At 45.3% G+C, this 14,937-nt stretch overlaps 2 protein-coding genes across 4 annotated transcripts in view; one reads left to right on the top strand and one right to left on the bottom strand.

Annotated features, from left to right (window-relative positions):
• Positions 1-5,327: 5,327 nt before the first annotated feature.
• Positions 5,328-11,163, bottom strand: LOC137453184 (uncharacterized). Its single transcript, XM_068162233.1, has 2 exons — positions 10,098-11,163; positions 5,328-9,245 (listed from the first exon to the last, which is right to left on the bottom strand). Exons 1-2 carry the CDS (start codon positions 10,558-10,560, stop codon positions 8,587-8,589), a joined length of 1,122 nt encoding a protein of 373 aa, XP_068018334.1. The 5' UTR covers positions 10,561-11,163; the 3' UTR covers positions 5,328-8,586.
• Positions 10,867-14,937, top strand: part of CDAN1 (codanin 1) — a 36,084-nt gene continuing 32,013 nt past the window's right edge. For all 3 annotated transcript variants that reach the window (XR_010990286.1, XR_010990285.1, XM_068162232.1), the window contains exons 1-2: positions 10,867-11,056; positions 13,712-14,412. Coding sequence is in view for 1 of the 3 variants with exons in the window: in XM_068162232.1 (XP_068018333.1) it covers positions 10,961-11,056; positions 13,712-14,412 (797 nt within the window). In the remaining 2 variants the exon portion in view is untranslated. The remainder of the gene's footprint in view (positions 11,057-13,711; positions 14,413-14,937) is intronic.

Below are 14,937 nucleotides of genomic sequence, written 5' to 3' on the forward strand. Positions count from 1 at the left end.
CCTGCTTTTTCTGAAGAAACTGAACCATTGGAAAGTCCTATTCCTTTGTATTATATTGTATGATAGGTGCTATACCAATAATTGCATGTCCTCATGGTAAATTATATAATATAAATATTTATATATATACATATATGTATATGCTTATATAAAATCATTCTTTCTCATTTTTCCTTTGTAATTTATGGCCCATAAATGATACAGTTCCCTTTCTGTTAGTTCCTGAATACCTCTGGAATTACTTCTTCTATTTCCCCCTGAAAAATTACGGAATGCACAAATTCTAATAGCCTTTATACCTTGGTACAAGACTGAAGGACTGCTGCTTTCTCAACCAGCCTGTTTTGTCTTGCAGCTTGCTTTTTTAATTTATAATTTGTGTGTGCATTTGCTTATGGAACAAGAACAGAGACTCAGAGGTATTGTTATTTTTTATTACAAGTAGGGCTTGTGATTACCAATTCTTACTTCATACTGTGGATTCTTAATTGTTATGTATACTTGTCATATAGGAGCAGTGACAGTCGATAAATACCAGATGAATGTGACAAAATCATCTTTTTCTTCCACTTGTCCTCATGTTTCCTTACCTGTACATCATAAAAATAATTTGGTCCCATTGTGATCCTTTTGCCCTAGGTACTGCTGGAATTGTGTTAAGGTGGTGTGGCATCCTCTGATTATTTCCTCCCCCTTCTCCCTTATTTCTGAAAAGCATTTATTGTGGTCTTGTATTCTTATTCCTATGTTAACATGGTCAGTTTTAATAGGTACCAGCTTTATGCATCCTTGCCTGAAATCCTGAAGTTGAGGTGTTTATATTTGCTCTCCAGTGTAGCAGGATCCAGGAACAGGCTTGCTTTACAGGTGAGAAAGAATATAGCACCTAAGGATTTTTTTGATGCTGTCTTCAGAGTTTAGACTTGTCCATTGTTACACATTGCTATGTAAAATAAATCATTGCTGTAGAAATTTACTTGTACTTGAACTACTTGCCAATGTAAAAATAGTAAACTATGCCAAAATAGAGAAAGAGATACCGCTTGTGATTGATGACCCAGGCTTCTTTCAGTCCAGAACAAGGTAAAAGGACTGTGTATCTCCATCTGCTTTTTGCTGTGGATTCAACAGGATCCTAGTGAGAAAGTCATGAAGAAATGAATGGAGGAGTGATTGTGAATAATTTACCTTGAACTATCCGCTCTTCTGGAGTTTTTTATTGCTTAATGCCCTCCCCCCCTGAAGTTTACAGAATCGCTTACTGTAGTCTAATGTAGCAGTCAGTGTGGTTAGGTAGTAGTCAGCTGATCAACTCATACATCAATAGTAGCTTAATATTTCTAGAGGGCTTGTATAATCATCAAAAACTCTGTAAGCTTCAATATTTGAATATGCAACTGACTGCATAAAAATGCCAATGTACATGTGTGTGGCCCTTGTGCAGGGTGTGAATGAATGGTTTATGGAGGATTATCCACAACAAATTTTCAGGGATGGGGAAGATTTTTCTCCATTGTACAAAACAGTTACAGTTATTCTGCATAGCACACAGCAGCCTACACAGATATTTTAGCTGAGAAACAGTATAAACCAAGGAGCTGTTGCTTTGTTCCCTTTGAGCCTCCACTCCTTTGGGGACCAGCACACTGGAGCCATGACATGTAGCAGATGCAGATGCTGCACATGCATCTCCTCTTTATGGTGTTCCCCATACTGTGGCCAGCACTTTGTAGTGCTTTGTATTTTGTAGAGAAATTGAAACATAAAGCCTTTAAACTCAATTAGAAATTGAAATGACTGAACATTTCACACAGACTTTTGTGCTACAATATTGCATGGTGTAATCAATCTGCATTTCAACCTCAAAAATCTATATTAATCTCATTAATTACAAATGCCAATTACTGCTTAAGTAAAACCCTGTTAAAAGTGTTAGAAGGTGTGATACAGTAGAGCAGCACTGGCAAGCTGTGTGCTGTATGATGCTAGGCACGTATCTACTACTTCAGCAGGGTTGGTAAGCATAGCAAATTTTCACTGCTCAAAGGCAGGAGCAATATGAGGTCTTAACTGCTAGTTACATACAATGATTCAGGAGGCAAACCCCTGGGGAGTGACACGGGGCATTTGTTATAGCCACCAGCCACATCCTGTCTTGGGAAATCTGGACATGTTCTTGCCTTGAAGTGTGCATGATTGAGATCAAGCTTTCTCGCATACCTCACTAAACACTCTTAATGTAAAGGGGAGGATCTGGTCCTGTATATTTTAAAATAGCTTGAAATATTTTTCATCTGAAATAGACTTGCAAGAGCTCTATCATTCACAATTTGTAGTATTATGGTATGACCTATAGTTGGGAGAGACACAATTTTGATTTTATATATATAAATACGCATTTGTATATAAGTGTATATATACACTTATATAGATACTGTATATTATATAGAAGCATACAGATATACATGCATACATATGTGTGTATATACATATACTTAGGAACAGCCTCAACTGTTGCATCTTGTTTACTGGAATTCATTTGCCAGAGTGAGCTGAGGCCTGTTTTGCTCTGATTTCCTCTTCATCTACCATAATTTCACTTTGCCCTAATTCTGATTCTGTGTCTTTTCCATATTCCAAGGCCTGATCCTATAGTCCTACTTGGGCAAAACTCCCTTAAGTCTTTCTTACTGCAAAGTTATGCAAGGTTCGACTGTAATGCTTATCAAAAGTATGTTGTTTTTCTCTTTGATGAGATTGTAGACGAAGCCGGGCTTACTGTACAGACTCTTTCCTGTAAACAGAATTATTCCATAATGAATTTGACATTCTGGTGGAACGCTTGGAGATACACATTCTGGTAAGAAGACAGTGACTATTCCAATTTCTTAAAAGGCTTTAATGGCAAACTAGTGTTATGTGCCTCCGAATTTTATGTATCTGTTAGAAGAGAGAGGAATCTTATGAAAAGGAACAGGAGAATGAGAGCTCAAATTCAAATTGGTTTCTCAGAGATATATGAGAAATACATTGATTGTAAAATATATTGATTGTAATTTTCTTCATGCAGTACTGATCTTTGAGGTGACAAGAGTCGTGCCTGCCTTGTCAGTTCCAGAGAGGAAGAGGCTGTTTAGGTGAACACGGTGATTCCCTTATAGCGTGTTCTCTATGGTTCCACTGCACAGAGTGGTCAGGGAACTGTCAACTCTATAAATAAAAGCCCTGGCGATTACCTCTGGTTCCTTTCTTCAGCTGGGAAAAGCTTTGGATGCTTGTTCCTGTTTGTGAAACTCGTGGAACAGGGCATAATATTTTTATTCTACTTTTAGCTAATCGTGTTAGGCAGTAAACTGAAGGGGTTTGTTGGCTGGTTTGCTTTTGGCTCCAATTTCATTGGTGGCAATTACTGCACTTTCCAGAAACCAATAGTGCTGGTAAATGGAAGCAGTGTTTACGTGTTTTGACTACATGCAATACATGGGCATAGGTCATACATTTCTTGGCTAATACATACAAATTGCATAAACATGCACCTCTCACAAGAACACCTCAGCTGTCTGCTTGAAGTCAGTCTTCCTTTTGCCTACATATAACATTTGTGAAAGAGAAAATTATATCAAATCCAGCCTGGATTATGTAATAATGGCCTGGGATTATCTTAAAATACTGTCACATGCCAAAAAAGAAAAAACAACCCAAAACTTAATCCATTTTCCAATGGTTTAAATAATCAGGCTTTTGAATATTAACTTTTGAAAGTTTTGGTTAATTTTTTTTTTTTTTAAAGGAAAAAGTATATAGGAGTGTGTTGTTTTGAAGGCTAATGTATTCACTTGGCAATTATTCTAACCATCCAGGTTTGAATGTGGAGGCTGATTGACTCTCCATTTTTGTAACACGTTCTCTCTTAACAGTGACAAAGCCAAATGTTAGCATATACCATTCACATATTTTGCTTCTGTTTCTTCTCTCCCTTGGATCTTTAGGAATTCTTGCTGTTGTTGTGCAGGTGAAGCTTTCATTAAAATCAGTATTGGGTCTTGTTTTGTTGAGGTTTTTTTCCCCTGTGTAGGGACTGTAGGAATACTCTCACTAAATACCATATTTGCATTTGATGTGTTTTAACATGGAAGTAGCTTCTTTTATTTTACTATTATCATACAACATGCCTTTTGATCCCTACTTTTCTGTAGAAATTACTGCTGAGAGCCAGCTTTGGCCAAGAGTACAGAGTGGTTTCCTCTGAAACAATACCCCAGCTGGGCTACTCATAAATGGTCCTGATCATCCACAGCCGTCAGTGGGAGTTCAGCTGGAGTTAATCTGAGTTACACATCTTTGCTCCTTTTTGAGATTACTTTATCTTTGATCTAGCTCTTATATAAAGGACCTATAATAACAGCAGACCAGTTTGCTTCAGAAGATACAGTGTAGTTAGTTTGGCCTGACTGTCTTCAAATCCTTTTAAATCCCTCTCTGCTGTGTGGCAGGTAAGGTGAGAAATATTTGGAGACACATCAGGTGGGATTTTTTGGCTAGTTCAGATCTTACTCCTCTGTCCAGTGATCCGGATTGGTTGCCTAGCAGCCTTCTCTGCATCCTCTTTGTTTAGCTAGAAAGCAAGATTTGAAATTCTTTCCCAAGTTTATTCTTTCTATAGCCAGCCCAGAGACAAGTTTCAGGGCTTGTGCTAAGAGATGTCAGTTTTCAGTGCTTTCCTACGAATATCCAAACTAGTCAGTTAAGGAAATCACCAGCAATGCCTTCAGACAAGTACTGATTTTTTTAAAGCTGCCAAGCAGTGGCTGCTGATCTGAAATCTCTGTGCAATACCACAAAGAATGAAGTCTGTGTATTAATGAAAAACACAACGTTGCCACCCCGTAAGACATTACGCACTCAATAGTAAAACCTGCAGTGTGATTAAGTGGAAATTCGTTCCAAGATTGTTACCACTGAGGAAGACAAATGTTGAGTCCTTCAAATTCTCAGTAATTGCAGTTCTCTTCCCCTCCTTGGAAATCTTCTAAGCCATTCTTTTCCTTTTAAGTTTGCTCAGGCACCCAAGAACATAGAGTTAATGCCCTTGTAATGGTCATTTGTACATAAAGCTGTAATTATTTATTTTCTCATTTGTACCATATCAAGGCTTTGTACAATGTTTTAAGTTTTGTTTTCAAATTATTTTGTATTTTATTTTTATAAACTGGTTCTAAATAAAATATTCATTCAGCATGCAAAACTTCAATTCTCAATTGTGTTTGTATAGTGATTTAATTATTTATAAAGCTTTAGTTGGGAATCCCCCCCCCCCCCCCCCCCCGTAGTGTTTACTACCTGTACTTTATAAAGGGAGAAAGTGCTGACAGTGTCTGTTGGTTCTACCACATGAGTCAGATGTTCACATCGCAGGTTGGGATGGTTGGATCAGTGGAAGTGTTACTGATTCAGTGGTTTCATGTGTTGTGTATTAATAATAATAGAAAAACTCCACAGGCCTCATCAGAAACCTCCCTTTCTATTTGCTATTGCTTTTATCCATACTGTCTGTATTCACCCAGACAATAAATGATTGCCACAGCCAGATCATAGCAATTTTAATAACAATATGATGGATTCTAGACTTGTTGTTCTGAAAAGCAAACTACTTCCTCTTTTGTTCAAAACTCTTAAGTTCTTATTTTGTCAGAGACCATGGTAATGGATTCCTTTGGAGATGATCAGCTGTCACTGAGCTTTTACAACTTCTTGAGCTCTTCCATCCTCTCTGCAATACAATTTGGTGGCAGATAACAAAGAAATTTATGAAGTTGTTCCTGACTCTCTGCATTTTGTGCTATGTGGAAGTACGATGTTAAGCTACCAGTTGCCCCAGTTTCCTCCAGTATCCCAATATCTTTGCATTTCTTGCTAGTGAAACTAGGTCAAAGTAGAGTGTAATATCACCACAATTTCTATTCCAGGTTTATTTACCTGCATGTTTTATGATTATGCTGTGGAAAATACTGTCTGCTCTGTGCAGCAGAAGGTGTTAAGGCAAGTCCAGAAGAGTTGGAGAAAATCCCCTGTATCTTTCTTGGCATTACTACTGTTATGCCTCATATGTAGGGTAAATTAAAAGCCAGCTCTGCCCTTGTTCAAATCATTGGCAGTGTTTTCATTAAGCTTCATGACTGGGTCATTAGTTCTTCTGTTAAGAGTAGCTAGAAATTTTATAATGTGATTCTGGATGGTGTGTGCTTCTGGTACTCTAGAAAGAACTAATGTTTGATGACAGAAAGTGTGCCTAAAGGAGCAGCTGTATTAGCCTGAAGAAAATAACAAATCTGTGCCCCCTGTACTGGTAAGAGTTATCTTAGTGTCTTTCCTTGTTTAAAATATCATGTAAATCCAGATTTTACCAGAAGACCAGGTTTGATCTGGCTCCAGTATACATTAGCAGAACAACTGACAGACTGTGAGAAAGGAGCAAGTCTAGAACAAAGATGCTGTGGCAGATTGAGGTCTGGTAGCTGTCTTTTAGCTTTGCCAGGCTTGGTGTCTTCATTTGTACAGGAGATGCAACCTGCCTGCTCTGCTCTTAGGATCTTGCTGCACTTCTTTGTACTTGCACTGTAGCTGCCTCTCATTTAAATCTGCACTTAAGCATGAGACTGTTTGAGAATAGAATTAGAATAGAAAAGAAATAAAATTAACCAGGTTGGAAGAGACCTTTGAGATCATAAAGTCCAACCTATCATCCAACACTATCTAATCAACTAAACCATGGCACCAAGCACCCCGTCAGGTCTCTTCCTAAACACCTCCAGTGATGGTGACTCCACCACCTCCCTGGGCAGGCCATTCCAATGGCAAATAACTCTTTCTATGAAGAATTTCTTCCTAACATCCAGCCTAAAACCTCCCCTGGTACCCACAAGTCAGCTCTCCCTAGAGATGCTGTAGTAAGTGAAATAAGAATTAGCAATTGGAGAAATAATTGAAACTTTGAAAGAAAGTCAGACAAATAACTGGCTGTTGGAACCTGCACAAGTTCAAACTGCTGTCCAGAAGGACCAGGAAAACTTGAGATCACATTCTGCTAACCTGGAATGTCATGGTCGTGTTAATTGGCTTCTTTGTCCATGAGAACAAATTACAAAGGGTGCCTTCTTCAGGCTCTTTCTTTCCCATTTTAAAACCAGCTTTTATGAATGAGGAGATGATACCCGTCACCTACACCATCTCCTTCTAGTAAGGTAGAGCTGAAAAGAAGAATCCCCTCTTCCTCAAGGCAGAATCCCAACTAACAATGTGCTGTACATGTTTTAATTTTGCAAGATGTTTGCATATTTTACTCATCCTTAATACTGCAGGGAAACGCTAGCACCATGACTACCCTGTGCTCACACTTGAGGGGTGTGTGCAAGGCCTGTATCAATGATAAATAAGTGCCTGCACGATTTTTCAGGTGGCAGGTGAGAGGGTTTTTGTTTCCCCTCAAGCATGGGCACTGGACAGATGAACAGACCACCTCTGCTATTTGAATTGTGCCAAGTAGGGTGACTCTAATATATAAGCCTTAAGCACATCTTAAGAGTAGTGCTAGTTTCCTTCTATCTAAATGTGATTTATATTTTTTTTCAAATTAGGATAAAATAGTTCCTTGGTGCCTGCTTCAGAGTTAACACTATGGGGTACTTTTTGTTCCAGCTTTCTAGTCTTCCTTAGAAGTCTGGTTGAGAAGGGAGGATTTGACTCTTCTCCCCCACAGATGAAGAGGAAAGCTTCATAAACTATCACAGGCTTGCAAGAAGCTGCTTAAGATGCAGCCTGCTTGCAAATCATATGGGGAAAATTATTGCATGTCAAAACCAGGCATCACTTGTCAATTACTATTTTTTGCAGCATTTCTGTTTTAATCATGTGACAAGAGCGAGCCTCCTGTGCTAGCACAGTAAACCAGAATGCCTCTGAGGAGGTTTGACAAACTGGGAATGAACAAGAGCCAAATGGAACAATGCTGTTAAGAATTCTGAGGAGCACATTCATGAATCGACAGCTCAAGGCCTAAAACATTCCTAGAGTAAGCAGGTATGTCACACTCTTCCTGAGATGCCTTTTACAGCTCTGACAACAAACAAGCAAACACCCCTGACACTGTACTTGTTAGACAAAGGAACTACTTAAATGAATCCAACTACATCTGAGGCTTGTTTAATCAAAAAGCTAAGCAACTTGTGTTAGACAACTCCTGCCAGCCACTAACCATAATGTTAATTTTTTTTACCCCACTCTCATGCCTTTTATTTTTCAAAAGGTCACATGGAACAGATGATGGTGTGGACAAAGGTCTTAGTCAAAATGTATGTTTGTTTGGTTGTTTGTTTTTTAAGAAAGAGGATAAAATAAAATTGTTAGTCAACTGCACCACAGTTAACAAACAGAAGATTGGTGATTAGTGTTTAATGCCACCTGTAGTGAAATGTTTCCCACTGGGAAAAACATGGTAGGCAAGTCCACTTTGCTCCATCAAAGTCTTAGGCTGGAGCAGAACATACAACAGCACCTAACACCACAGTCATTTTACATATATTCAAATTTTTACACATCTGCAAAGCAGAAGTAGTAGCAGCCATTTGGATGTTCTTTCTTAATGGTTCTCACAGGGCGCCTAGGAAACTCAGAAGGACCTGGTTCTTGTGACAGAGAGCTGGAGCTGCAGCTGCTGCTTCTGCTGCTGCTTCCAGCCACCTGCATTCTACCTCTGTCCTCAGCAGGGGAGACCTGTGGGGAACCTGGGCTCAGGTACCCAGCTGTGGTCTGAGTAGAGGTGGTGGCATATGTGGTTGGACCAGTGTTGTTTTTCACATAGACATTTTTGATAGCAACAAGTGTATGTGCCATGATGCTGAGGCTGTTACTCAGATCCTGCATGCCTTGCTGCAGCAGCCGAAGATTGTGGTTGACACTGTCAAAGCCAGACTGGATCACCTGCATCTGGGTCTGCTGAATCTGCAGTAGGTCCTCTTCAGTTATTTCATTTTGGTCCACATGAGTCTTGGCTTTTGTTTTGGCTTTTACTTTCCCAGAGAAACCACCACTTGATGTCCCCAGAAAAGGTTGTTGCTCTTGGCTAGGTGGAACCACTGCCATGTCCTCAGAACTTTCTTCTGGCTCTACCACTTTCACTACTATTTCTTCTTTGAGATTCATCTTCTGCAGACTGGATTGATGAGAAGGGCCAGGATCATCATTAAACCCTAGAAGAAGGGGGAGAGGAAAACAAAGGGGAGACAGTGAAAAACTTAATGACCTCTATAGTCAGTGAATGGCACTCTCATCCACTGACTACTGACACTGGTCTTTGAATCAAGACTCAACGAGCTGCACTGTTATCTTTGATGCTTTTAGAATAGTATTACCTTGACAGGTGGGTTAAAAAAAAAAACACAACTCTAAAAGGTGCATTCAGCAGTTAATCATACATTTGCACAATACAGATCCCTTACCAGCCCACCACAGAAAACAAGATTTAGGTTCCAAGAGTCAAAATTCACTGTAAGCTCATTTCATGCTTTACCATGCATGGCGTAACCAGTAGCAGCATTGCCGAAACACTGTGAAAGCAAAGCCACCCCTTGGTGTGGCAGATGATGGTTTCAGCGTAGTAACGCAGTGTGCCTGGTACATGCCAAGTTACGTACTCGTCGCACTCTGCGCTGCCTAGAGCTGCTCGCTAGCCTGACTCTTGGCGTTTGTCAGAATAGGTACTATAGAGGTGAAGGCAGCGGCTGCGCCTAGTGCCGCAATGATGGGCACTTACTGCCAGACAGGGTTTACTCTTAAGTGCTGTTTTGATTCACTTCGATGACCCACAACACGAATCCCCCAGTTCTGTGTGCATGGCGTTTCCAAGCAGAGCATCCAGTTAGCCGAACTAGGCATTTTCAAACGGGGCTGGTACCCTCAGCCCTCTGCGCACACGCAGCGTGGGGGAGCCTGCCACGGCAGCCAGTTAAGCGCCGTTCCTCCCCCGGGGACCGCGGCCACGGCGGGGAAGACACCGGGCGGAGGGTCCAGGGCAGCGCCGCAGGGGTCGGTCTCGCACTCACCGATGTCCCCCACGATGGCACCGGGCAACTCCAGCGTGTCGATACCGCCCACGATAGGCACGGCCTCGGCGGGCAAAAGGGAGCCGTAGGCGCGCTGGTGGTGGCGGCGGCGGGCAGGAGGCGCGGCGGCGGGCGGCATCTCCTCGGGGGCCAGGAGGAGGCCGAGGGCGGCGGCGGGGCCCGTCGGCCCGCAGCCCTGCGAGAGGCGGCAGAGCTTGCTGCGGTCGCGGCGCTTCAGGTCCCTCCAGCGCTTCTTCAGATCCTCCACGTCGCGGGGGCAGGCGGCCACAGGATTCACCTTGTGCCGAATCAGCTCCCACACCTTCCGCTTCTGCCCTGGGGAGGCGCGGCCCGGCCCGGCCGCGAAGAGTAGCTGCTCGTGCTTCAGCACCTGCTCGATCAGCACCTCCGTCTCCGCCTCGTTGAAATTCGCCTTGCGCCGCTTGGGCGAGTCCTCGGCCATCCTCCGCCGCTGGGGGCCAGCCCGGCCCCCTCCGGGCAGGCGGGAGGGAGCGGGGCGGGGCGGGAGGGAGCGGAGCTGCAGGGGGCGCCGCTGCCCCTTCCCCCGACCCGGCCCGTGAGCGTCGTTGGTCGCCGCCGCTAAGCCGGGCCCCGAGCCCTGCCGGGGAAGCAAATACCGCGCATGAGAGGAAAAGACGCGCACGGACCGGCGCAGGCGCCCCGTGCCCCGCGTGTTGACATGGGGAGGGGGTCCGGCCCCCGGCCCGACCCGGTCCGCGCTGGCCCCGCCCCCGTCCGCCTCCCCGGCGGGAATCCCGCCGCCGCCCCGCCCCGCCCCCGCTTGGCCCGCCCTTGCCGCCGGTTGTGCGCGTGCTCGGGGGTGGCGGCGGCAGCAGCCGGGAATGGCGGCTGTTTTAGAGCTGCTGCTGCAGGAGGAGGTGCCGGTCAGTGCTGTGGTGCGGTGGCTCCGGCATGGCCCCGGCCACCGCCCAGCTGAGGTAACCTGTGGCGGCTCGCTCGCTCGCCCAGCCGTCCTCCCTTCCTCCCACCGCGCCCTGCCTCTGGCGGGGTCGGGCCTGTCGCCCCGCAACCCCCCCCGATCTCTTCAGCTCCCTTCTCCGCGGCGGGCCGTGGCTGTGCGGGAAAGTTCGTTCGCCCTGGCACTGGGGACGGCCGCTTCGCGCCACTGTGAGGGGCAAAGCTCATGTGGGTCAACCCGGGGTCCCCGTTAGGGACCCGTGTGCGCCGGGGAGCTGGAGTCTAGCAGCCGGCAGCACCGCCCCCGCCGCGGGCGGGCTCTGAGTGGAGTGGCGGGAAGGCGAGGCCGCCGGCAGGGAGCTGCCACCCGGCGCGCCGGTGGTGTGAAAACCGTTAATATCGGCAGGGCTGAGCTCACCGGGAGCTCTGTGGCGTCTGGGCCTGGCGGTCGCGGCCTCCAGCGGGCGGTGGCGGGGCTGAGGCGGCGGGGGGGGCTGTGGTCACTGCGCGGGAATCGCGGCGTGAAGGCGGTGCCTGGGGCCCTGGGCTGCCGTGTGCCAGCTGAGGCCGGAGAGAGAAGGGGGGACGGGAGGGCAGCTGAAGTCCCGAGTGGGTGACGCTCCCGCGACATTAGTAGGAATGGTGACGGTGAGAGATTGACGAAGCTGTCACCAGCCCAGCGTGCGAGCCTGGGGCCTGGTGCTCCTTGCCGTGGCTTGGTCCTGAGGGCTCGGTGCGAGGCACTCTGCAGACGCCGCTACCTCTCCCGACTGTTAGCTCATCCCACTGATGCATTGAGGAGAATCTGTTGGGGCTGGGAGAAAGTTTGAGTAGGCTGAGTTTTGTAGGATGGGGTGTGGCTGTCCAGTTTGGGTTCATGTGGTAACAAAAGCATTTGTAACCATAGATGGGCTGTGGGTGCTTATATTTCGCTGATAACCTAGAGAAACAGTTTGGTTTTAAAGCGTTTTCGTCCTCAAGCCCTCAGAGTGCATTGTCTAGTATTAATTAAAGTTGAAACTCGTTGCTGTTACCCACATGAATTACTGGGGTGTTGCTGCCATTCTAAACTTTTACAGGAAGAAAGGACTAGCACTTTGTTTGGTATTTCCTAAGCTGTGGCTTCCAGAAGCCGATCTGTGGAGGTACTGAAGTTTGAGACAGCAGTAGCTCAACTGGCACTGCATGTGTGAAAGGTGTGGAGGCAAAGTTTGCCCTTGCAAGGGAATTACTAATTGCATTTTGCTGCTGGGAGTAACTCAGGCTTTCAGCATGAGAAAGCAAGTGAGAGGCTTGCAACTGGCAGCTGTGGACAAGTTACTGTAATCCACCCGTGGAGGAGCCAAATCTCTCTTAACGTGCACAGAGAAAGATGAGTGAAAGCAGATCATACTCTGAAAAGCTGGTGAAACTACCTGACCTTCTGCACAGCACAGGCTGTAACTGTCTTTGTAACCTCCTGCTAAATCTAGAGGGGTGGCTGTGGAAATGGTATGCTACGTCTTGCTCTAGCTTTCGGGGTTGCTTTGGGCTGGACCTGGTACGAATTTGGGTCTTCTGATGGCTCACAGGGTTTGTTCTCTGGTGTGTGTTTTTTCACTCAGTGTTAACAGTGTTGAAGCATTCTGTGAACAGTGTTGGCTGCTTGGCTATGTCAGTCTCACTCTTTGAATTATGAGTTTCAGCCATAGGTGTTGAGGGCTGTGGGAGTCCAGTCACAGCCGTGCTTTCAATGCACCTTTCATGCAAAATAGAGTCCTCTCTCTTAGTTTTTCATCTAGTGGAGGTTTGAATGTAAATGAACAGGAACATGTGCCATGATCTTGATATTAGTAAGGAGTAAGTTGCTGTCTGTAACAGCTACTTCTGCTGTTGTTGCCAGTATTGCTGAATCCCATTGGGAGGAGACAGAAACACGGTGCAGTGTTAGAAACAAAAGGATTTTTACTCAGTGTACAAAACTTGAAAGTATGCAGGTAAAGAGGTCTTTTTTTTGTGTCCAGATTTGCAATTGTAAGATCACCACCACCTGCTTAGATTTTAAATGTGTTGAGTTTGTGGTGGGTTTTCATTTTTCTTTAACATAAACTTAAGGTGCACTGTCTTTGTTCAGACCTCTGTGAGGTCTCAAGAGAGCAAAATTGTTAAATTGAAATGGAAGAACAGCCTTGGGCTTGTGTTTGGTACTTCAAGACTCACAAAGTTCTTGAAGAGTTGTTCTAGCCCCCCTCTGTGGAAGCAGGTGGCATTCACAGACAGACACGGGATGGCTAAGTTGCAGATTTTAGATTTTTCTGCTGGAATTGTCTACTTTGGTATTGATGTATTTGAAATGATGGGCTTAGGGGTGCCAGTTGTTCCCAGTTCTCTCTGGATGCAGCTTCAGTAGGCATTGCTGGTGTTTCTCTGCAACAGTTCCCCTGTCTCCCAGCCAGAGACCAAAGAGTAAAACTCCCATCTGGAAAATTCTGCCAAAATGTCTTGTGTGGAGGCTGAGTTTCAGATCTCTGACCAGTGCTGAGGTCGCTAGAATTTTGGTGGCCTGCTTTGGCAAGTCATCTTGGATTTTATTGTGTATTGCAGTCCCACAACTATGACTTCAGTGAGTCTGGGCACATGGAAAGAAAGACTCAAATAGCATCTTTATGTTAATGCTTTATTCTCTTCTCTTGTAGGAGAACCACATCCATGACAAGTTGGTACCTCTCAGTTTGCTTCAGAAAGACTTTGTGCCTTTTCTGCTGAATTTTTTAAGGGAGCAGACTAGCCAGATCCTGACTAATGGACCCTCTACTCCTGCTAAAACTCCTAATTCCAAGGCCCAAGGGAGCCAAAGGACAGGATCAGAAAGGAGGCCAGGCCACGCAACCAGCAGTAGAGTGCAGCTCTTTTCCCAAAGGACTTCAGTGACCACCTGCACAACAGACACCAGCTTTTCTTCTGCTGCAGCATCCAGTGGCTCCTCTTCTTTTTCTGGGTCAAACCTGTCTAGCCCTTGTGGGGACCTCCCTAGCATGGTCTCCAGTAGCAGCCCAAGCTTTGGGTACAGCCCTGTGCTTAACCACAGTGAGAAGCGGTCATCTCAGAAGGCCAGCTTGGGGAGCTTCCTTACAGGTACGCCTGAAGCCCTGACGGCAAGACGAGGCCGAAGGAAAGGCAGCAGCTCAGTTGGTACTTCTGGCCGGCAGGCAGCTCGGGATCTGGGGCGTGCCCTTGCTGAGGAAGAAGACAGAAAGAATGACAGTGTACCATGGAGCGGAGGGAGAAGGAAGCGAAGTGAAGTGCCTTTTGTTTCTGCCAGATCCCCACCCAGCCAGCTAAATCTTAACAACTTGGAAGAGTTTCCACCTATGGGTGCTGCCTCTGGCTGCACAAAGTAAGAGCCAGTCTGCCTTGCTGTCTCATTTGGATTGTGCTGCAGGTTACTGTTCCTGGACTAGCTCATCCTGTTATGCGTGTCCAGATACAGAAAATGCTATAATAAACAATACCTGGGGCCTGGCTTCTGGGCTCCTTGGTCAGAACTGCTTTGTTATATTTTCCCTGTAGAGGAATATTGCTTCAACAGGTAGTCAGGTTTACACTCTGTGAACTCACCCAAGGTGCCTCTTTAGCCTCTCACAGTGGTGCTGCTGCCTGCAGCATACTGGCACACAGACCAGCTGATAGGGAGATGAGCACAGATTTGTCCTTGCATGTTCTAACAAGTCAGCATTATCTTGGCTCTTCACATCTCTCATTTGACACAATAGTAATTGCTAATGAAGAGCAGTCCTGGAAGGCTCTTTATCTTTGCTGATGATAGCAAAAAAGGTTTTGGGTTGACATTGTGTGTCTTCTGATATCACATGTTAGTGTGCAGTTTCATTTGGGCCATGTGGTCATGGACAAAATAGCATGC

The sequence above is a fragment of the Melanerpes formicivorus genome, unplaced genomic scaffold (assembly GCF_026170545.1).
Source record: "Melanerpes formicivorus ecotype bairdi unplaced genomic scaffold, bMelFor1.0.p_v2 SCAF_62, whole genome shotgun sequence".
NCBI classification, from domain to species: domain Eukaryota; kingdom Metazoa; phylum Chordata; class Aves; order Piciformes; family Picidae; genus Melanerpes; species Melanerpes formicivorus.

Excerpts from the sequence above, each read along its gene's own strand:
- LOC137453184 (XM_068162233.1), bottom strand. The coding sequence starts at position 10,560 with ATGGCCGAGGACTCGCCCAAGCGGCGCAAGGCGAATTTCAACGAGGCG. Across the intron at positions 9,246-10,097 it reads TGCCATCGTGGGGGACATCG|GGTTTAATGATGATCCTGGC; the intron begins GTGAGTGCGAGA and ends CCCTTCTTCTAG.